General features: G+C 46.9%; 1 protein-coding gene across 1 annotated transcript; it reads right to left on the reverse strand.

Annotated features, from left to right (window-relative positions):
* Positions 1-609: 609 nt before the first annotated feature.
* On the reverse strand, positions 610-22,293 carry ALKBH1 (alkB homolog 1, histone H2A dioxygenase). The gene is made up of 6 exons (XM_037900761.2): positions 22,156-22,293; positions 11,173-11,281; positions 8,521-8,683; positions 4,564-4,654; positions 2,788-2,981; positions 610-2,220 (listed from the first exon to the last, which is right to left on the reverse strand). The coding sequence occupies exons 1-6, from the start codon at positions 22,291-22,293 to the stop codon at positions 1,797-1,799; spliced, it is 1,119 nt and encodes a 372-aa protein (XP_037756689.1). The 3' UTR covers positions 610-1,796.
* Positions 22,294-22,314: the final 21 nt, after the last annotated feature.

The raw sequence follows: 22,314 nt of genomic DNA on the forward strand, positions 1-22,314 counted from the left end.
CTAATGTGCTCTCTGATATTTTCTGGGGCTTATTCAAATGCCAGACCTTTAGTTTTCATGCAGCCACACTAGGGCATTTATTCATGACAGCCTCTGCTCCCCCAAGACTTACGTATGAGGAAAATGTTAAGTCCATAAGGACTAAGACATTTGGGGAGCATTTTTGGTGCAGCACCACAAAGGTCAGAGATAGAAAAGCTCCATCTAATCCCCTTATCCATCCATTTGCAGGAGCCCACCAATATTATGTATTGGTATTGTGCAAGGCACTGTCCACACACAAAGAAAGACAGTCCCTGGTCTGAAGAGTTTGTTCTGTAATTAATAAATACATCAGACGTCATTCCCCAACAGGAAGAGATACCAAATCCATGCTGGAGTTGAACTTAGCCAAGAGGCACTGAAGGTAGCACCTCTCTCACGCAGCCCAACAAAAAAACCAAGCATATAATCCAAGTGGCCCTGAAGCCCTATGCAGGGTTCCTTTTACATAGCTGGTGGATAGCACGGTTAGCACATCCAAGAGAACCCTGAAGGAAACAGCAAGAGGGATGCAGCAGCATTAACAATACAGAAAAATAACTAAATGGAAGAAAAGAAAAAAAACTCTCCAAGAGAGATAGAAATCTTTAATTTAAAAACAGAGTAAGTGTATTCATGGGGAAAGCATGACAAAATACCCCTGGGATAGAGCGTTGCCCTCAAACAATTAAAATTGCATTAAAAAGCAGATAGGAAGGTCTGAGTCCTAAAGAAGATGGGCACAGAAGCCAGTGTTTTCCTTATTTTGTTTAAATACAATTACCTTTTGGCAATAGCGATAGTCACTGATTAATTTCTTTTTTTGGTACTTAATTTACAACTTCATTGTTCCTGCTTGTAAGCCATTCTCCTCATGCTGCTCCTTAAAGGAGCCAAGCAGGGACTGCAGAGACTACATTCTGCAGACAACTAGAGGGATCGATTCTGACAGAATAGGGTCTAGAGCTCAGCCACACAGGGACATGGGGAGGAGGCCTGAACAGAAATCATTAGGTATTCCACGGAAGGCTGGCCCTAATTATTGTGCTCTAAAATCTGAGGTATTTAAAAGAGCCCAGTCCTACTCATGAGATGAGTCTCTGCTGCAGGTTGTGGGGTGTAAACAGAGAGCCAGAGGGCAGGACTCCAGCTAATACAGCAAGCCTTCTGCAGAGCATGTTTAGGGTAGCCTCTGGTTTCTGAGAGCTGAGTCAGTATGAGCTGCAGATGTGGCCTCATATTAAAAGCACAGTAAGCAGATGCTCATTCAGACACATGTTGCCATTCAAACTTGTGCATGATCAGCAGTGCACTTCAACTGGGCTTTGTAAATCAAATAATTTACTTTAACATAAGAGCAACCACACCCTTCCCTTTGCTAGCACCTTCTAACCAAGAATCTCAAAGAGCTTTAGCAAGCTTTAATGAATTGAGCCTCGAAATCCCTGTGATGGGGGTATTTTACAGATGGGGAAACTAAGGTACAGAGAGGAAGTTATTTGCCCAACGTCACACAGCAATTTCATGACAAAGCTGGAAACAGAAGCGAGTCCCACCCCTATGCTTTGGCTACATGAGCATCCTTCCTCCGCTTCACAGACCCTCCCCTTTCCCCACCACCACCATTTTAGCACTAAAGATCACAACTATTCTGCTGGAGTCCCCTATTCCCTCCACAATTGGATGGGGCTCCATATGGTCACCTGAACCATCTGCCCCACCTGGGAGGTTACTGGCCCAGTCCAAGCCAAAGGCCCAAGAGTGGTCTCCAGATCTCAGCTGTCTGTATTGAGTTTGTGCCGCTTGACTTCACTATCCTCCTGGTGGTAACAGCCTTCAGAGGTTGCATCCCATTCTTTCTCTCTCCTGGACTCATCTGGAAAGCTCTGACCCACAGGCAGCACCTGTCTGATGGTCATGTTAATGCGGGAAGTCTGCAAATACTTGGTACAGATCTGCCAGTCCTCTTCAGAGCAGTGCTCAATGACTGAGCGGTCAGGAAAGTCTGAGGGGAATGCCTGCTCTAGGCATGAGGGCAAAGCTGTCCCCTCAGGGTTGGGGAGGACCCGTGGGACAGCATGGTACAGCAGGCGGCTGAAGCCAGACATTACCATGATGTCCCCACTGTGCATGAACATGGCTGTCGGGGCTTCATCACGCTTCAGGCCCCCCAACAAAAATATGGAGGATTGTCCAAAACTGGGAAGCATGAGAGGTTGCGGGTGGGGGCGAAAGGAGAGAGAGAAAATACACACAGAAGGGAAATCTCAGTTAGTGAAATAATAATTATGTGCAGAAACAGGAGGATTTTAATCAGCTAAATTCCTCTTTATATGCCAGATGGACCCTCTGTTACAACTTTAAGTTTAGTGCACATAAAACAGACTAACTGTGCACTGGTTTAAGCTGGGCAGGAGCTCTGCTGATGGATTTCATTCCTGCCCTTCAGCACTCGCCTGCCATTCAGCTATTCCAGTCTTGGGTCTCCAACTCTGCTGACGTGCCCCTCAATCCTGAGGAGCAGCATCCGCTGTAATTCAAAGCCTGTGCCCTTTTCATGCACAGCTCTGCTTATGCACTTCACTCCTGACCTACAGCATCCCTGCTCTTCAAGTCTCTGGAGGTGAAAGGTTACGAACAGACAATTTGGCACTAAGTTTCATGGGTCTCCCGTAACCTTAAGTCAGTTTACAAAAACATGCATTCAGCAGAAGATAAATGGATGTGCTGCCCCTCCACAATACACAAGCCCTTCCCCCGGCTCACCTGAATGATAAGAGAGGCTGAGAATGGTCCAGCTCAGACTCATCCACGTGAATTCCCAGCGAAGAATCGAAATGATAGTAGTTCAGGATCCCTGCCTCAGCTTGGAAGCCCTGGAAGCCACATGCAGCAGCCACTTGCTCTGACAAAAAGGCAAGGTCTGAGGGGAAAGGAGTGTAGTGATCTGCTGAGTACTTCTGGAAAAGGGAGGGCATAGAGAAGAGAAATGCTCAGGAAAAACAGAACCCAAAAGCAGTAAAATCAATTTTAAAAAACATTTAGTGAGAACTCAGGGGCTTGTTTTACAGTTTATTGCATGCTAGTGCCAGGTTGACAGCTGGAGAGTGACATCTTATATTACTCCAGAATGGTCACACACGGGCAGCAGCAAGGCAAACGTCCCTCACACCCTGCTCTGGATGAACACCCTTGGAGGGAATGAAATAAATTCAGGCGCAGTAGCCCATTCAATTCTGGGTCTGTGCTGAGACTGCCACAAGACGCACATGCTAATTAGTGCCATGTGATATGGTGATTTGGGTGGTAGACTTGAGGCCACTAGGAACTGCACTGAGACACTCAACATTTTACATGGGCTACTGAGCAGCTGTCAGAGAAGACCTACTTAGTCATTACTTCAGGTTGGGAACCTAGAGGTGAAAGGCTCTGTGTATCCCATCACCAAAGCCCAGAGCCAACTAGCTCTGCCTCCTCTTTGAACAAAAAAATATCAAACAGAGAACTGCAACCCCACCATTTCCACTTTTCTGTTCCTCACTGAATATCTCCGACAGGGGAGACCGGGAGGGAGCAGACGCATTTTCATTAAGGCTGTTCAGTAATAGGCTCACTCTGTACAGATAAGGCTGCAGGTAATTTGGCTAAGAGTGTCTGCAGCGCGCTGATAGACTGTGCTCTTGCTCTGCTCTGCATTCCTCTCCCAGCCTCCCTCAGATTGAGAGTCTGATTAGAAAGGCCATTTTTGTCTCCGAGATCTTCAATAACCGCATGAGTCCTGCTGGCTGGCGAGGCTTTGCTATTGCTTCAGGCTTGAAGTTCACAGCCACCCCAGCAACAATCTCCTCTACCCCTCACCAAGAGGAAATGTCTTTTTACAGCTAGTCTACACTAATCGCGCTATATCGGCACAGCGTGAAGATGCTCTATGTCGACAGGAGAGAGCTCTCCCATTGGGACAATTACTTCACCTCTGCAGGAGGCAGAAGCTATGTCGGTGGGAGAGCGTCTTCCCGCACCGACATAGCGCTGGTGTGGACACTGCTTAGGTCACTAACTTGCGTCGCTCAGGGGTGGCTTTTTCACACCCCTAAGTGATGTAAGTTATATCGACTTAAACTGTAGTGTAGACCTGCCCTCAGAAGTAGTTTCCACCTTCACATACCCAAGATCAGGAGATATGTCCAATTACCAAGTTACACTGTTTCAAAGGCCACTTCCTTTCAGTGAGGAAGAGATACTCTGAACAGAGGCTCAGGCCTGCAGGCCAGATGTGCCCCACTGCACTACCTCCCAAAGGAAATGACACATGGCTTCACACATCTGCCATTAAATCCCCAACACAAGCATAGGATTTACACTCCCATGAAGTCAAGCTTTGGCTCAAGGCCCTCCTTGAGAAAGAGCCTTGTGGGAACATACAGATTTCACTGCCATTGCATTCTGGGATGTCCTTCTCCCCTCCCTTTCTAACAGAACTGCACCCTCCATTCAGAGCATGCAGGAAAAAGGAGAGACAAAAGAGTGATTCCCTTCAAATACCTTGGTATCCCAGTTATAATGGTAACCTACAGTCACCCAGCGTAGCTTCTCCAGTAAACTTCTGGGCTCCCGTTTGCTGGAACCTTTGCTCCTAAAAGACAAAATTAAAGAGACAATAGAAAGGAAATTTATTTCCTTCCTTGACATTCTCTGACATTGCTGCATGTAGAAATGGGAGACATTCATCCGTAAAACAGCAAATTAAACACCTCACAGTGGATCTTTCACTTACAGTACCCAAATCTTTTCCTTGGCGCAGTTGCTGTGAAAGTTCAGTTTATGACATTTGTACAAAATGTAGGGGCCTGGAACAAACTGCCATCACTTCACTTTCGATATAGGAGCTACTGGAGTTATCATGGGATCAACAGAGGTGATCAGTGGACTGAAGGAGTAGCTTTAAAAGGTATGGAAAAACTAAATAAGTACAGCTTGGCTAAACTACAGCTAATGTGGGGAGGGAACATGTCAGCCTATGGACATCTGAAGGGTGTAAACAAAAAAAGAGGAGGAAGAATTATGTAGGGCAACACATGGGGTATAACTTGAAAAAAGGGATGAAATTCAGAAAGAGAATATTTAGTCTGAACTAGAGGACAGTGAGTTAGATGGGTCAGGCTGTGTAACAGTCACCAAAGAGAAGGGATAGATTCTCTGTTGCTTGGTGCATTTACAAAAAGAGTTGATGACAGACTGTGACCAGAAGACGTCATGGAAGGAGTAATGCTGCACTGGCTGTGAGATATATGCCGGATGAACTAACAAGTCTGCTCCATCTTGTAATATCTATGATTCGAGAATACTGCTGACAACCATCCAGACTGGCATGCAGGACAAAAAGAGAGTTCTCCAAGTATTTCTAAGGAAGACAGTCTGTGAATGGAAATGTCACCATCTTGTGACACAACAACTGTCTGCTGAAGTGACAGCCCTAATGCAGATAGAGCCACTGGCCTGAGCTAGCAGAGTAGTATTCTTCCACGGCTGAGAACGGATGGAGGGATAGGGAGGGGAATAGCCTCTTGGAATGTTCTCTTGCGCTAGGAGATGGTGGGATGCCTGTAGGGATTCACAAGAGGGCAGAGCTATAAGAAGTCACATGACAGCATGTCAGTGGCAAATATGGAGGGGGCTGCATGCAGATGAAACACCTCCCAGTCATTTATCCCAGCATCTGCAGCTCCTCTTTCATTATTTTATTACTGTTTGCTCTGCTGTGAAAGAGGATCTGTATCCAAGCATTTTGATAAATAATAGCGCCAGGCAGGTTGGCTTTCAGTTATAAGGCTTGTTAACCCAATTATACACCTTCTCTCTTAGCAAACAAGAAGCATGCTGTTTCTGCTGCCTCTGCCAAGTCTGACCCAAACTTCAGTGTTTGGCTGTTGCCTTTCCACTTTTTCTGCCCTCTAAACGACGGGTCTGTAGATAGGAGCACAGCTTCTAGCCTGCACCATGGACAGGTCTTTAAAGGCCAACTTCCACAGCTCCCGTTCCAGTTTCCTTCTTCAACGTACAATACTGGGAACTGCAGTTACTGTAATGCAGCAATACAGTAACTTTCAAATATCTGCTGGACTGAGTAACCAGTGGAGCCTAGAGGCACATGGCACTGCACTTCAAGGGAGAAGCTACGACTCCCGCGCACTTCAAGGAGAACTTAACATGTGCAATTAAAAAACAATTCTACTAGAACCTCCATTTTCAATGTTTTTCTTCACCTGTTTTTTCTTACAATGCTAGAGGTGTTTCTGTGACACCAGGATCTTCACTTCTTACATGTTCAACAGCCTATTTGCCCAGAGGCCTTAATACTTTGTGTGTAATTTCACAAGTGGTTGCTGTGGAGAGGAAGGTGATGTTTCATACTTTTGGAAATGATAAATTACTAGGACTGGAATAGCCAGGGGTGCTGCAGGTACTGAGGGGTATCAGTAGAGCAGAGCTGCATGTGTGGAAGGGGAACAAAATTGAAATAGCAGGGAGCCTACAGGTTAAAACTGAAATGCATTAGCAGAACTATGCGGGGTGCCCAGTTAATTAATAGCAGGGAGAACCGCAGAGCATGCATGAGATGCATCAAAGCACAGCTCTGGGAGAGGGAGGAGCTCAGGACTGGAAAAGGAGAGGGCTGTGGGTCAGGAATGAGATGCACTGGCAAAGATATGCAAGGATGCATGAACAGAACCTGCTTGGAATAAGTAGGGCTCTAATTCTTCTCTTTCAATAGCACTAAATTCACTCGTATTTTAAAAGCCTGACTGTTGCATGTGCTAAAAGGCTTTTGATGGTTCTTCTGGGGAGGCAATGGAGTTTCAAGGTTTTTGGTTTATTTACTCTTATATAATGTATTATGCTCCAAAGCCCAAGTCTTCCTGCTGGCATCAGCTTCCTCCTCAATCCCCTGGTGGCAATTGCCACTATAACTTGAACTCCCTCAGAAAGATGGCGGAGGAATGCACTAAGCCCTCTGGAACTGCTAGCAGTTCCCAATATTTAGGAGGACACCCAACTTCCCCTCTGCCAGTGATGAGTGCTTGACAGGGGCCTTCAGGGAGTGGGAACTCCAAGATTTCTCTAGAGCATGGAGTTCCTGCATCCACAGCTATCTTAAAAGTGTGCCCAACCTTAAAGGTGGGTCCTTCCTTAATCCAGCAACTCTCTCTGCACCCCAAAAAGCCCTTGCCTCAAGAAGACAGATGAGCTGGCTGGGTCACTCGCTCTCCCCTAGTGAAAGTGCCCATGCATCAGTTTGCTTGCTCGTTCTCTCAAGTGAGTGCTTACTAAAAGTTCCCTCAGGCATCACACTCTTGCAGCACTGCTTTCAGCTGAATCAGCATCAGCATTACAATACAACATTTCTAGACTACAGTACCTTCCTCCTACTGAACCCCAGGAGAAAAGAGAAGCAATTTCTCAAGGCAGTTTTGAAGGAATGAGGGGGAAAGCATTTTGCTTTCATAATGGGGCTACAGTGGCTCTCCACCTCTTCAATACAGCAGGGCATTTTTGCTCTCTTGATAAAATGTTAAGAGCATCTTCTGGAAGGGAGAGGGAATGGACAGGTTTGCAGGCAAGGAGGAACACAAAAGGAAACCGGTTACAGGAAGTGTCTCCTGGTTATGGAACCTTTGGAATCAAAACAAGATTAGAAGGTGAGACACAAGACTGGCTGGCTCAAGCGGTTCTAGGAATGGGCTGTGGAGCCTTTCACCTACAGGACACTCACTGCCAGGTTGGAAGTGTGAGGCGGGTTGCCTGGCAGGCTCAGAGAGTTTGGAAAGAGGCTTTTCGCCTCTAGAGCACTGGCTCCAATCTAAGGCTTAGAGGGACCTCACAATCCCTGCTGCCTGGGCTCACTGTGGTACAGCCCCTGATCTCTAGGATGAGAATGGAGAGAGGCAACGGTTATCCTACTTACACGCTTGTCACTGTCTAATGGATTCATAGCAACTGGAGGGTCCTGTTCCCTGGGCTGGAAGAAGGAGGCTTAGCAAAGGTGCACACCAAGCAGTGCGAAGACCTAACTTGAATTTAAGATGTTCAAGTCCATAATACCGTGTGAAACCCTTCTTCTTGTGCAATATTCTGCCAGTTCCATCCCCTGCAAATATACTAGACTCAGACTTCAAGGCCAGAAGGAACAATCATGATCATCTAATCTGACCTCCTGCACATTGCAGGCCACAGAACGTTGCCCACCCACTCCTGTAATGGACTTCTAACTCTGGCTGAGTTACTGAAGTCCTCAAATCACAATTAAGACTTCACGTTACAGAGAATCCACTATTTACTCTAGTTTAAACCTGCAAATGACCCAGGCCCCATGCTGCAGAGGAAGGGAAAAAACCCCAGGGTCTCTGCCAATCTGACCTGGGGGAAAATTCCACTAGCTAGGTGCCAAATCCTTCTGGTTTTATTTGGTAATCTGAGGTTATTCGGACAGTCAGGACTCACCTCAGGTGCTCCTGGCTCTGCCCCCACAGATCAATGGTCTCCTCAGCAGCCATGTGCATGTCCAGATTGCGCACATTGGGTTTTTGGGGGTACAACTTGAGACACTGCTTCACCCAGTGTCGCTGGCAGCCCGGAAGAAAGGGGTTTGAGATGAAAATAAACCCTGTCCATGCAGTCGGAAAGAAAAAAGAAAGAATACAGTTAGGTGTCCATCCATTTTTCTAAACCCTTAGCGTTGGAGGGACACTGAGAAACTCTCTTATGTGCTCCAGCACTGACTCTATGCATGGGTGGATGAAGTCTGTTACCAAAGTACCAGAGAGACAAACTAATCCCATACCCAGTGGGTTTATTCTGCCCAAAGTAAAGGACTGTAGGCACTAAGGCTGCTGGCAGTGGAGACAATGATTAGCTTTGGTGTGAGGAAAAAGCAATGACAGGAGAAGAAACAGTGTTCCAGTCTAACCACTAATTACAGGTGGCTGGAGTGGGCAGGTAAATATTCCTCACAGCCTCCTTTTCTCTGGGCTGAATAAGATTTAGTTCTTGGAATGTTCCCTCATAATTCAGCCCTGAAACCAGAGAAGGGGTCCCTCCCATGTCAGGGTTGAGGCAAACTGGTGGGTGCAAAGTGCACAGGGGACGCTTTCCCTGCCACCAGTCCACGTTATATCTGTCATGTGGATCTAGAATCTCTCCAGGACTATCAATATGGTAAAGAAAGCAAAAGAAGTTTCCAGGATTTGTTCAGCTGGGTTCTTTTGAACTCTGACGACATATAAGGTTAAACAGAGACAAAATCAGAAACAGATGAAGACAAGCAGCAAGGCTAAAAGTCTCAGTGGGATAGAAACTTACATTGAAGCTTTATGAAAGAGGTAATAAAGGCACAGAAAAAACCTCCTGCCAGCACATCTTATAGGCCTTTCAACAGTAAATTAACTATCTTAGAAAAAGTGCTCTCAAGTTATTAGTATACTATTTCTCATTCCACTCAATCCCCCACACCCTCCAGATCATGGGGCTGCCTTCTGACAGCTTTGGTTACAAGACATTCCCTCACCAGAAGTATTAATTTTATTCTGCTGGCGTCTGTATGGAACAGAATAATAATAATACTGCTTTGCCCTTTGATAGATTTATACCTGGTGTTCTCAAAGCGCTCTACAACATACATGAATTACACTTCATTAGATGGGGATTATCCTAGGTCACACAGCAAAACTTGGAATAGAATCCACACGTCACGGGGGCTGGTCCTTTCAGGGGACTAGTCTACCTGTGACAGGCATGGCTAGAGAATGAGCAGGACCAGTTGCCACATGCTGAGGGCAAGGAACTGAAGGGCCAGTCTGTATTTCACTCTGGTTTCATGGCCTGCTGACGACATTAGTTGGTGGTATCTCCATGGAGCCATGAACCTACGCATGTATTTGGTGCAGTTCACGGAATCTGCCAACGCCTGTCCCTTCTGAAGTGAGAGCCTGGTGCACATCTACACAGACTGTGTCAAGTTGCAGCCCCTCTTCTGGCTCCTCCAAAACCTCTTACTGAGGTTCTGGCTGCACTTTTTCCCACATCTCCTCACACCCCATCCATAGCCCTACAAAGTCACAAGACCTCCTCATCAACATCTGTATGGTGCTGGCTAAGATGGCCACCATCAAACTAGGAGAAGGAAGCTAGATATGGGGGAGGAAGGGTGGAGGAGCATGCTCTGCAACTGTGAGGCCTATTTCCAGACCCTTGTTAAATCGCAGCCCTGAGCAGAATTCCTATGGGAAGTGTACACTAACTCCTTAGACACCTTTGAAGAACAGTAGTCGCTGTTGGGGGGGGGGGGGGGGGGAGGTCCCTGTTCAGTGTCCCCTTTTGGTTCCCTGATTTTACACCTTTGACCCTCCTGTTCCTGTTTTGTCATTTGGTTCCTGGGGCAATCTCAATTTCAAAAATGGTGGGCTGGCTCCAGAGCAGAGAAATCAGTAAGCCTGGAATTCTAGTTTTCAAGAACAGTAACTGTAGTTACATTCAAAGTGGCTTACAGAGCATACGTCACAGGTGACATACACCCAACAGAAATACGAGAAGAAGCCTTTAGTTACTGGGATCTGCAGTCTCTTAGTCTCCATTTAACTCCTGGAAAAGTCTGTCTCCCGAAATTCCACTGACAGCTTCAACTGGAGATGGGATTTCCTTTCTCTTACTCTGCTCAGCTGTTCTGCACTGTTGCTGTGCATGGTTGAACATTAGTGACATTTCATCCCAGAGGTGACTGCATTTCAGTGATGGGTGAAATTATTCCTGTAGCATTTGAAATTTGAGATGGAAGGTACTATGGAAATGCAAGATTATCGTCACAGGGTACGTCAACGGATTTCCAGTCTCAAGATGGAAGGTGGAGGTGGAACAGCTCAAAAAACTCAGTTTATTCTTCTGTTTCCCTCTTCATGCATACCAACCTTCAAAGCTCTAAATCAGTTCCTCTTCCTCCTGCACTTGGGCTACAACTTCTATCATACACAGACAAACCTATATCAATTCTTCAGCCAGGGCACTAAGGCCACAGAGTACAGGGTGGGGAGAACAAGAGAGGGAGACAACTAAATCAGAGGTGGCAAGGCCATGTTTTGTCTTGAAGTCAGATGCACTTACCTGGGTAGCCATCCAGGCCATAGGCTTTCCACTGGCTAACTGGCCGCAATCCTGCTCTGTAGGCATCTTGATCCCTGACTGAAGAAATGCTTAGGTCAGAGCTGACCACCTGGCAGGAGAGAAGCAAAAGTCAGGCAACTGAACAAGGCAAAGATTTGACACCCCTTCAAATATAGACAGATGGAGTTTATCTGATTTATATTCAACTAAGTTAAAATAGGAGCATGGGAGTCTTTCCTGCTATGTGTGTAAGTCAGGAAGGAGTTCTACTGCACTATGTGGGGCTATGCTGTAGTGTATCAGTGTCTCAGTGACTCTAGTGATAGGAATGCTCCCAGAGAACTATTCCCTTAGTGAACTTGCAGGAGCACAATCAAATTGTTAAACTAGCATGAGTATATGACAAATCAAACAGAAGCTAGAGCCTCTATCATACATCATAGGTCAGAAAGGAAACCCCTCATTCTTAAAGAAGTAGGGGCAGCAGGGAAAAATTACATGTGGCCAGAAAGAATGCTACTGTATTCACCTATTCACAGGTTGCAACCTCATGCTGGTGGTGACACATTCATCAAGATGCACTAGATAGTAATGTGTAGCACTTATATAACACTTCCCACCTTCAGAGCACTTTCCACCTTCAGAGCACTTTCCAAACATTTGTCACTCATCACAATCCCTTTGGAGGTAGGCAAGTATTATCTGTATTCTACAGAAAGGGAAACTAAGATATATGAAACGTCTTGGCCAAAGCTACACAGTGAGTCAGAGCCAGAACCGGTAGTAGAATTGTTCCCTATCCTGTGCTCAGACCACACATTTCTTTTTTTCTTGTATCAGAACCAGCAGCTACAGGGTTAAGTGTTATTCTTTGCACCTAATTTGGATTGTTTCACTGATCATGTTCTCTCTCAGCCTAGGTCTACACTACCCCAGCACCCCATCAGTGTTCTGGGGATCGATGCACTGGGGTTGATTGGCACCCCATCAACATTCCGGGGATCGATGCACTGGGGTTGATTTAGTGGGTCTACTGAAGACCCGCCAAATCGACTGCAGATCGCTCTCCAGTCGACCCAGGTACTCTACCCCGAAAGAGAAGTGCAAGGTAAGTCGACAGGAGAATGTCTCCCATTGACCCAGTGTAGTGTGGACCCTGCGGTAAGTCGACCTAAGCTACATCAACTCCAACTACGTTATTCACGGAGCTGGAGTTGTGTAGCTTAGGTCGACTTACAGCGGTAGCGTAGACATAGCCTTAGTTCAACGACTCGGACTCCACAAGGAATGCGGTATAAATGCCTAGGCAGAGCTTCAGTCTCACTGCACACTCAAAGCTGACAGGGCTTCAGTTTACAGTCTTCTGAATCAAAAAACAAATATCTATAGATAGATAAACATTTTGTTTTAGTGACATCTTAAATTCTATAGAAAACAGCTAGATCTGAGTGAAATGTGTCAGGGGACACTAAATACTTGGTATTTAGGAGTTTCCTGAACCTAACCACTTTTACTGGTTTGCTCATCTCTCAATAAAAAGGAACTTTATTACTGCAAACCATGAACAGTCATTAGCTCAGAGACTCCTGTCCGTGGAATGTGCCTGAGAAGGTTCTTTCCTCAGCCAGGGATGTCACCACAAACTTCCCAGCTCCTGCCTCTAAAAGCTGCTAATACACCAGCTGCGGCCCTTTCTTCAGAATAATGGAAATTGCTCCTGTGCCCAAAGATCTACATGCATTGAATCAGGTAAATAAACCTCAGAGCAAGACAGCTTGGAGACATCTCACATCATCAGAGAACTCAGCTGCTTGAAGAAGTTTATTGGAGAACAAAAGGTATAATATCTGGCCCAGTCTGTCTGGCCTTACACTCACTCCTCACTGAAGAGGAGATCCAACACATTTTTAGCCCATGGGGGAAAAAAAATACATCCATTGCCAAATATCAAGTAACCTGCGATGGTGGTAGGGACAGAACAGAGACACAGAAATGGATCAGACACCGTTGATGCTTTCAGTACTTAGAAGTGCTTAAAATTTCCCAAAGGGACAGCGGCAAAGTTCCCTCTAAGCCGTGCTTCTGCCTATTAAGCCTCACAGAGGGGCTCAGGGCTGCGGCAGGGAGAGCTGCCCCTCCCTGCCAGCCCCAGCGTGGACCTTCTGCAGCGGGGAGAGGCGCCCCTCCTCACCAGCCCCAGCGTGGACCTGCTGCAGCGGGGAGAGGTGCACACCCCCCCACACCATCCCCCCCGGGAGCTTCCGGAGAGAGGTGCCTCTACCCCGGCCCCGAACTGCTGCTGTAAGAGAGGGCTGTGGGGAGTACTCTCTCCCCGCCGCAGCCCCGGAGCAGCCTGCACCCCAAACCCCTCATCCCTGTGCCCCAACTCTCTGCCCCAGTCCTGAGCTCCTTCATTCACCCCAGATCCCTCATCCCCAGCCCCCACACCCCAACCCTCTGCCTCAGCCCTGAGCCCCCTCCCACACTCCAAACCTCCATATTGGTGCACATAACAAATTCATTCCGCACATGAAGGTAAAAAATTAGAGGGAACACTGAAGTCCTGGAGAACACATATTGTGTTGATAAGCGGGAGTCTCAGCACGTGCCCCCCCCCCCCACCAAAAGGAAAAGATGTTAATGAAACCCTTGTTCATTAAACAGTTAAGTGTGTTCCAGGGTCCTGTGTCAAGTTATCAGTAGCTTACTCCTGTTGCAACAACCATCATTACAAATCTTTTAAAATTAATGACACAGAAAAATGAAAACCAGCCAAAGCAGAAGAAATGTAAGGTTTTCATGTTAATAATATCCCTTAGTTCCTTTAGTTGTATCATTTTCTATAGGGAAAACCCCTTTTTAACAACAGTCTTTTAGATCAGTGGTTTTCAAACTTTTTTTCTGGTGACCCAGTTTAAGAAAATTGTTGATGCCCACGACCCAACGGAGCTGGGGATGAGGGGTTTGGGGTTAGGACGGGCTCAGGGCTGGGGTAGAGGGTTGGAGTGCAGGGGTGAGGGCTAGGGGTGGGGCTGGGGATGAGGGTTTGGGGTACAGGACAGAGCTCCAGGTTTGGGGGGTGCTCAGTGCTGGGGCAGGGGATTGGGGTGTGGGCTTATCTTGGGCGGCTCCCAGTCAGCGGGGGTGCTAAGACATGCTTCCTTCCTGTCCTGGCACTGTGGACCGCGCTGCACCCTGGAAGCAGCCAGCAGCAGGCCTGGCTCCTAGGTGGAAGAATGCAAGCAGCTCCATGTGGCTCTCACCTGCAGGCACCGCCCCCCCCACCCCCCATCTCCCAGTGGCTGGTTCCCAGCCAACGGGAGTGCACAGCTGGTGCTTTGGGCAGCCCTGTGGCCCCCCTGCCTAGGAGCCGGACCTGCTGCTGGCTGCTTCCAGGGCGCAGCGCAGTGTCAGAACAGGTAGGGACTAGCCTGCTTTACCCGGGCAGCATCGCCAACGGGACTTTTAATGGCCCAGTCGGCGGTGCTAACCAGAGCCGCTGTGATCCAGTGCCTTACATTCTGTGACCCAGTACTGTGTCGCAACCTGCAGTTTGAAAACCACTGTTTTAGATGGTATTATCTGTCATTTTTGAGGGGAGGAAAGAGAAAAGAATACCACAAACAGAAAATGCAGATTCTGTCTGTGGTGTGACTTACAGCCTCACTGCAGGAAAAACACAGGCTCAGCACATGATCTTATCACCCAATCAAGATCTGTCAAACTTGTATCAGGAGTGGGTTGTTGAAGGCATTGCTTTTAGATGCTGTTCTGGTCATAGGCTCACAGCGCTGTTGCAAGGCATAGAGTTGTCTTGGCAGCTAAGCAAGACTCGCTGTTAGACAGCAGGCAAAGAGAGAAATAGGAAAGAGAATACGGTAGGGATGGAGTGTGGGGGCGGAAATGAAACCTGAGAAAAGGGATTAGAGCAAGAACCCAAATCTCTTTTACTCCTGAGGGAATTCTGAGCCACTGCACATGTGCAGAATTCATGTCCCCCGCAGATTTCTTTGCTTCCCCACAGAAAAATGACTTTCTGACAGGGAAGAAAAGGGAAGCCACAAGAGCGGTCATGGGACCCTCCCCAGCAGTATGTTTTGGGTGCCCAGGGCAGCCAGCAGAGAGGTAAATCACTCTGGGGCAGGAAGCAAGACTGGGGAGGACCCGGCTGGTGTCTCCTCCCTGTGCTGGGCTCAGCTGCTAGTCCTGGCTGGGCTGGGCAAGACGGGACTTCCTCCTCCCCTGCATGGCATCTGGGGCTGGGTCAGACCCACCCCCAGATTTCTCCCCAGGCTGCAGGAAGCTCTGCAAACTCCCCCCTCCACCTCACTTTCTGCACCCATCAGTGCTCAGCTGCAGTGGGAGGGATCCATGTACAGGAAGCTGCTCCCCCATCCACCCAACCCCCGTGCATCCAGAACCCCTCATACCCAGACCCTCCTGCCGAGCCTCACCCCCCACACATCTGGAGTACCCTGATGAGTCACCTGAACCCAGATCCCCATGCCACTGAGCTCCACTCCTCCAGCATTTGGAACCCCACTGAGCCCCCGACACCCAGACTCCCTTGCCAAGCTCTATCCCCCCCCACACTGAGCCCCAACCATCTCCTCCCCACACCTGAGCCCCTTCACCTGGTCCCCCTGCAGAGTCTCATTACCGATGCACCCAGAACCCCCCCAAAAGCCCCTATGCATCCAGATGCCCCCTGAGCCACCTGCACCCAGAGTGCCCCACACAGAACTCTCTCAACCCACATCAAATCCCTCCACACTTGGATCCTGCCTGCCCACGCCTGGTGCACCTGGCATGGAGGAAAAAGGCACTGGGGTGTTTCTGGGGCAGGCTCGGTCCCTGCGCTGTGTCAGGGTTGGGTGCAGCCTCACTGCTGAGTCCATGCCCCGGGGTGGGGAGCTGCACAGTGATCTCCCACCACCGTGCAGCCAGTAGCTGTGCTCCCCAATGCCATGCTGGAGCCTCCACATTTATTTGACAAATAAAATTTGCAGAATTTTAAAATATTGTGCGCAGAATTTTTAATTTTTTGGTGCAGAATGCCCTCAGGAGAAAGCATGGACCATTGCCTAAAAAGAACTGCTAGGCTGAAAACCACTTATGTTTTTAAAGTCTGCTATCTTGAAAAATCCCAGGCTTATGAGCATATGATGTATGTGGAATCTCAGTTTCTTTTAAAGGCATAGTGCATTTGTTTCTAGCCCTGATGGATTTTGAGATATCACACATTAAAACCACCAGGGCTGCCTTGGCCTAGCAGTGCTTTTGGACACATTTGTTTCTACAGATGGCAGCTTGTAAGATAATGGACCTTAAAAAAAAAAAATCACATCAGTCTAACTAATAGCTTGGTTTTGTCCATACAATAATACAGTAATTAAGATGTAATGGCCACTCTACAAGAACTACTAGAGCTAGAAACCACAATGTTTTATAGTACGTGACAGACTGGAATCAGAGTTTTCAAATGGTATAAAGTATTAGGGTTCAAAAGGGAGCTAGATAGGTTCATCAATGGCTATTAGCCAGGATGGGCAGGAATGGTGTCCCTAGCCTCTATTTGCCAGAAGATGGGATTGGGTGACATGGCATGGATCACTTGATGATAACCTGTCCGTTCATTCCCTTTGGGGCACCTGCCATTGGCCACTGTCAGATGACAGGATACTGGGCTTGATGGACCTTTGGTCTGACCCAGTATGGCCATCCTTATATTCTTATTAATCTCTAACTAGCAGGTCATGCAATCTTAGAACTTCATATTGGACATTATGTTGGGGGAAGAGAGCAATAAAAATGATGTGATTTTATGACCATTTGTCTTACAGACTACTAGGTATAGAAACACTTTGAAAGGACTTCTGTATAGACATTACACACAAACACAAACCATATTAAGAGTATTATTAAGGTTGCATAAGCAAGCTCTCAAAAGTTAGGAGATGCCAGAATGAAGGTTGCCTGTGCAACCTTAATTTGATCCTTCGGTGTAAATGCATTACAAAACTGTCTTTAATTACCTAATCACACACTATTTTTTCCACAGGACCCCGCCTCATTCAGTGCACAGTACAGACCTCTTCTAGGGGTGAATCAGGGTAGTGCAAGTGGAAGAGGCTGTTGTCTGCAGTGCCCCGACCTCATTTATTGCAGGAATTGGAAGGAGTGCATTATCTGAAGTACTGGAGATTGGTGGCTGTAGGCCTGCCCAAAACTAAAGGCCCTCCCCCTCAATTAAGAGGGAGGAACCACTGGATTCAAGCATCACTTGATTATAGGGCATAACAAATGAAAAAACAGGAGCAAGGGTCAGGTCAGAGGTAAAGAAGCAAGGATCCTGAGGGGAACTTCCAACAGAGCCCACTGCTCCTCAAAGGCATCTAAGAAGTCAGTGGACACTGTCCAGAGGAACTGTGCCTAGAGACATGACTGGATGAGGGAACAGAAATAGGCCCTGCAGTTGTGGAGTAACCTCCCCCTTCGCATCGAGCTTCCTTCTCCTGGTATGGTGGATGGCCCAGGCAATTTTAAATCTGGCATTTTCTAACTTAAATTGCTTGACTATGCAACCTAAATAACATTTTTAATGTAGTCTTTTTAAAGTGTAATTTCCTAGTTTTTTTTTTTTTTTTTTTTTTAGGAAAAAGATAAAATATAAAATAAGTAAAACTGCAACACTCCCCACATCATGACTCATTAGTAAAGCTTGAACCTTCAACACATACTTCTAACACTTAAACCAGTGGTTCTCAAACTTTTGTACTGGTCCCCTTTCACATAGCAAGCCTCTGAGTGCGATTCCCCTTATAAATTAAAAAAACACTTTTTTGTATATTTAACACCATTATAAATGCTGGAGGCAAAACAGGGTTTGGGGTGGAGGCTGATAGCTCACGACCCCCATGTAATAACCTCGTGACCCCCTGAGGGGTGCTGACACCGTTTGAGAACCCCTGACTTAAACAGAATTAATTACATTAGTTGGCAGCAGAAGACTGCTATCCAAGAAGGGTGGATGGGCTGCTGGTGCCACATGCTGGGTCTGAGAGCCCAATCTGGCTTTCTCGCTTGGTCCCCGCAGAGACAGATAGATTTTGTTCCCCATGTTATGTCCCCAAAGCAAGGCAGGGATAGCTGGGGCTTTGTGGTAGGTCTAAAGAACAGTCAGGGGGTGTCATTGTGGGACTCCCTTCTCCTTCCCACCCAGGAAGTTGGGGGAAGCAGAACCGCCACCAAAAAGGGGATAAGTTGCTGGGGTAATGTATCTCCTCTCAGGAGGGGCATTGTGGGAAGTAGAGCGTGAAGCTGGGCTCTTTGACCCCTGAAAGCTACTCCAGCAGCTCCTGTTCCCAGAAAAATGCATGCTGCTTTAGCCAATGTGTGAGCCTGGCCTTAAAAATATTCATGTTCAGATGTTTTGGCATTCTGCCAACATTCTCCTGTGCAGTGAAAGTCACAGTGATTAAATAGTGGTTTTTTAACAGTTTATATCTGAAACTTCAACAGAATTCCATGGAGAAAAGAAAAGTCACTTCTGTAGCCTGAGGGTTTCATTCCTGCTGAATTTCAAAGGACTACAGCAGGGGTAGTCAATTATTTTTTGTCAAGGTCCAAATTTCTTGGTCAAGGTATAGTCAAGGTCCAGACTCCAGAGAAAGTAATAAAAAAAACAAATGATGATAATAAAAAAATAGCTTTCAGGGTCTGTTCAAAAGTGGCTGGCAGTCTGGATTTGGCCCATGGTCCGCCTATTAACTATTCCTGGATGACATCAATCATAGAACTGGAAGAGACCTTGAGAGGTCATTTAGTTCAGTCCCCCGCACTCAAGGCAGGACTAAGTATTATCTAGACCAGGGGTCCTCAAACTGGGGGTCGGGACCCCTCAGGGGGTCGCAAGGTTATTACATGGGGGGTCACGAGCTGTCAGCATCCACCTCAAACCCTGCTTTGCCTCCTGCATTTATAATGGGGTTAAATATATTTAAAAGTGTTTTTAATTTACAAGGGTGGGTGGGGTTGCACTCAGAGGCTTGCTATGTGAAAGGGGTCACCAGTTGGGGTCACCAGTACAAAAGTTTGAGAACCACTGATCTAGACCACCCCTGACAGGCATTTGTCCAACCTGCTGTTAAAAATCCTCAATGATGGAGATTCCACAAACTCCCTAGGCAATTTATTCCAGTGCTTAACCACTCTGACCGTTAGGAAGTTTTTCCTAATGTCCAACCTAAACCGCCCTTTCTGCAATTTAAGCCCATTGCTGCTTGTCCTATTCTCAGAAGTTAAGAACAATTTTTCTCCCTCCTCTGTATAACAACCTTCTATATACTTGAAAACTGTTATCATGTCCCCTCTCAGTCTTCTCTTCTCCAGACTGAACAAACCCAATTTTTTCAATCTTCCCTCATAGCTCTTGTTTTCTAGACCTTTAATCATCTTTGTTGCTCTTCTCTGGACTCTCTCCAATTTGTCCACATCTTTCCTGAAATGTGGCGCCCAGAACTGGACACAATACCCCAGTTGTGGCCTAATCAGCATGGAGTAGAGCGGAAGAATTACTTCTCGTGTCTTGCTTACAATACTCCTGCTAATACATCCCAGAATGATGTTTGCCTTTTTTGCAACAACATTACACTGTCGACTCATATTTAGCTTGTGATCCACTATGACCCCCAGATCCCTTTCCACAGTACTCCTTCTTAGGCAGTCATTTCCCATTTTGTATGTGTGAAACTGATTGTTCCTTCCTCGCAATCACAGACATGAGGGTCGCTATCTTAAAGCAAAAAAACTTCAAATCCAGACTCCAGCGAGAAACTGCTGAATTGGAATTCATTTGCAAATTGGATACTATTAATTTGGGCTTGAATAGAGACTGGGAGTGGCTAAGTCATTATGCAAGGTAGCCTGTCTCCCCTTGTTTTTTTCCTGCAAAACCCCCCCCAAGACGTTCTGGTTAAACTTGGATTATTGCTGTGCACATTGTAAGATGAGCTGTTGCCAGCAGGAGAATGAGTTTGTGTGTGTGGTTTTTGGAAAAAAAAAGGGGGGGGGTGTGGGGGGGGGTGAGAAAACCTGGATTAGTGCTGGAGGTGACCCACCTTGATTATCATGCGCATTATAAAGAGGGGTTTCAAAGGGGGATGGGCTGTTGCCAGCAGGAGAGTGAGTTTGTATGTGTGGGGGGGGGGGGGGGGAGAAGGGTGAGAAAACCTGGATTTGTGCTGGAAATGGCTCTACTTGAGGATCACTTTAGATAAGCTGTTGCCAGCGGGGGAGTGAGGTGGGAGGAAGTTTTGTTTCATGGTCTCTGTGTGTATATAACGTCTTCTGCAGTTTCCACGATATGCTATGCATCCGATGAAGTGAGCTGTAGCTCACGAAAGCTCATGCTCAAATAAACTGGTTAGTCTCTAAGGTGCCACAAGTACTCCTTTTCTTTTTACGAATACAGACTAACACGGCTGTTACTCTGATTCCTAAGTAGAGTACTTTGCATTTGTCCTTATTGAATTCCATCCTATTTACTTCAGATCACTTCTCCAGTTTGTGCAGATCATTTTGAATTTTAACCCTATCCTCCAAAGCAGATATTAGAGATAAAGGTGTTAGAGCTTCTAAAAAAAGGGTTGCAAAAATCTTTTATAGTAGAAAGCGTTAGGCAACCTAAATTTGGAGGTCATTACTAGCTCATCCTACGATCAGGATGTGCTCTTCACAATGTTATGGGAGGACCACTAAACTTGTCCAGGTTTGTGGACAAAAATTGTTGATCCTGGGTCATATGCAGCATGTTTCTCTTACATAGTTGAAAAGGACTATGTGTTATTTTAGAGAGAGTGCTTATTTGCCTCTTCTGTTTATTACTCCCCTGAAGTTGTCATCCTCTATTCTTAACGTGTTTCTCTACATCAGCTAATTGTGCTACCACAGATAGAAGATGCTGGGTTTAGGGAGGAAATAAGCAGCAGATAGATTGGCTCTTAAGGAAACAGCTTCCTTTCTGCAATAGTCTTAATAATACACAATTAAAAAAAAAACCCAAGAGGAATATGATCATATTAAGAGATTATGTATAGCTAGTATGGTGCTTTAGAAATGCAGAGAGATTAATAGGTAATGGAAAAGGATTTCTAGCTGGGTGCATTTCAAAGTTTTCCATGAGGTTCCAGCCCACCACACTGAAAACAACTCCTATGTGAAGAACACACATCCATAAATCTGCTGTTGCAGATGGGAAAAATGCTAGTCACAGATATTGTGATCAACTACTGCCGGTAAAAGATTGTATGAACCTGAGGAGCCAGTGTTGGCTTGTTTGCATTGGGGCAGCCGCTTTAACAGTATCATTGTTTGTACTGTAAATAGTCAAGACAAGTATTTCCAGCAAGGCAAATAGAAATATTAACATACACATAAAAAGGAAAGGAGGAAACTTTAGCCCTTCGGAGTACGCTTTAAACAACCTGATGGGCTCTTCTAAAAGGTTTTCATGCAACCTCTAGAAATGCCAATTCTCAGAATGTAGTGCAAGTCACATGGCGATTTCCCCAGCTCCTGGAGTCAGGCCCTCACACGAGAATTTCCGCCTTCCTCGAGCACACACGTTTCTAGCTCGCGTGCGTGCAGCAGGGAAAAGTCTGACAAAGCGGTGAAGGCTCACAAACCAGGAAACCAAGACAAAGCCCCAGCGTTTTTAGCACCTCACGGTTTTGAGCCCATCTCATGATTTGAGGGGAACCAAACTGACGATTTCCTTACAGCTGGGGGTGGGCAGCGCAGTGAATAGCCCAGGGCCGAGTTGACGCTCCTGTTCCTCCCAGGGCACTTAGTGCCCGCGTAGGAGGCTTGCGGCGCCAGTCGGTCTGAGGAACTGGGGGGGGAGGGACGGGGGACTTGAGGGCGAAAGCGGCGGCCGGTGCCCGGGAGCGGACCCCGGGATCCCCCCCAACTCCCCGCAGTTACCTGGTCCCCCGGGGCGGAGAAATCAATTACAGCCCGTAAGTCGGGCCCGCCCCGCAGGTCCCGCCGCCGGTAGAAACGGAAGAGCCGGCGGAAGGCGTCTTCCCTACCCTCCCGCGCCAGGGCTGCGGCCGCCGCCATCTTGGCAATGACAACCTCTCA

This window comes from Chelonia mydas, chromosome 6 (genome assembly GCF_015237465.2).
Source record: "Chelonia mydas isolate rCheMyd1 chromosome 6, rCheMyd1.pri.v2, whole genome shotgun sequence".
In the NCBI taxonomy this organism is placed as follows: Eukaryota; Metazoa; Chordata; order Testudines; family Cheloniidae; genus Chelonia; species Chelonia mydas.

Excerpts from the sequence above, each read along its gene's own strand:
- ALKBH1 (XM_037900761.2), bottom strand. The coding sequence starts at position 22,293 with ATGGCGGCGGCCGCAGCCCTGGCGCGGGAGGGTAGGGAAGACGCCTTC. Across the intron at positions 11,282-22,155 it reads TCTCCGCCCCGGGGGACCAG|GTGGTCAGCTCTGACCTAAG; the intron begins GTAACTGCGGGG and ends CTCTCCTGCCAG. Across the intron at positions 2,982-4,563 it reads ATTATAACTGGGATACCAAG|AAGTACTCAGCAGATCACTA; the intron begins GTATTTGAAGGG and ends TCCCTTTTCCAG.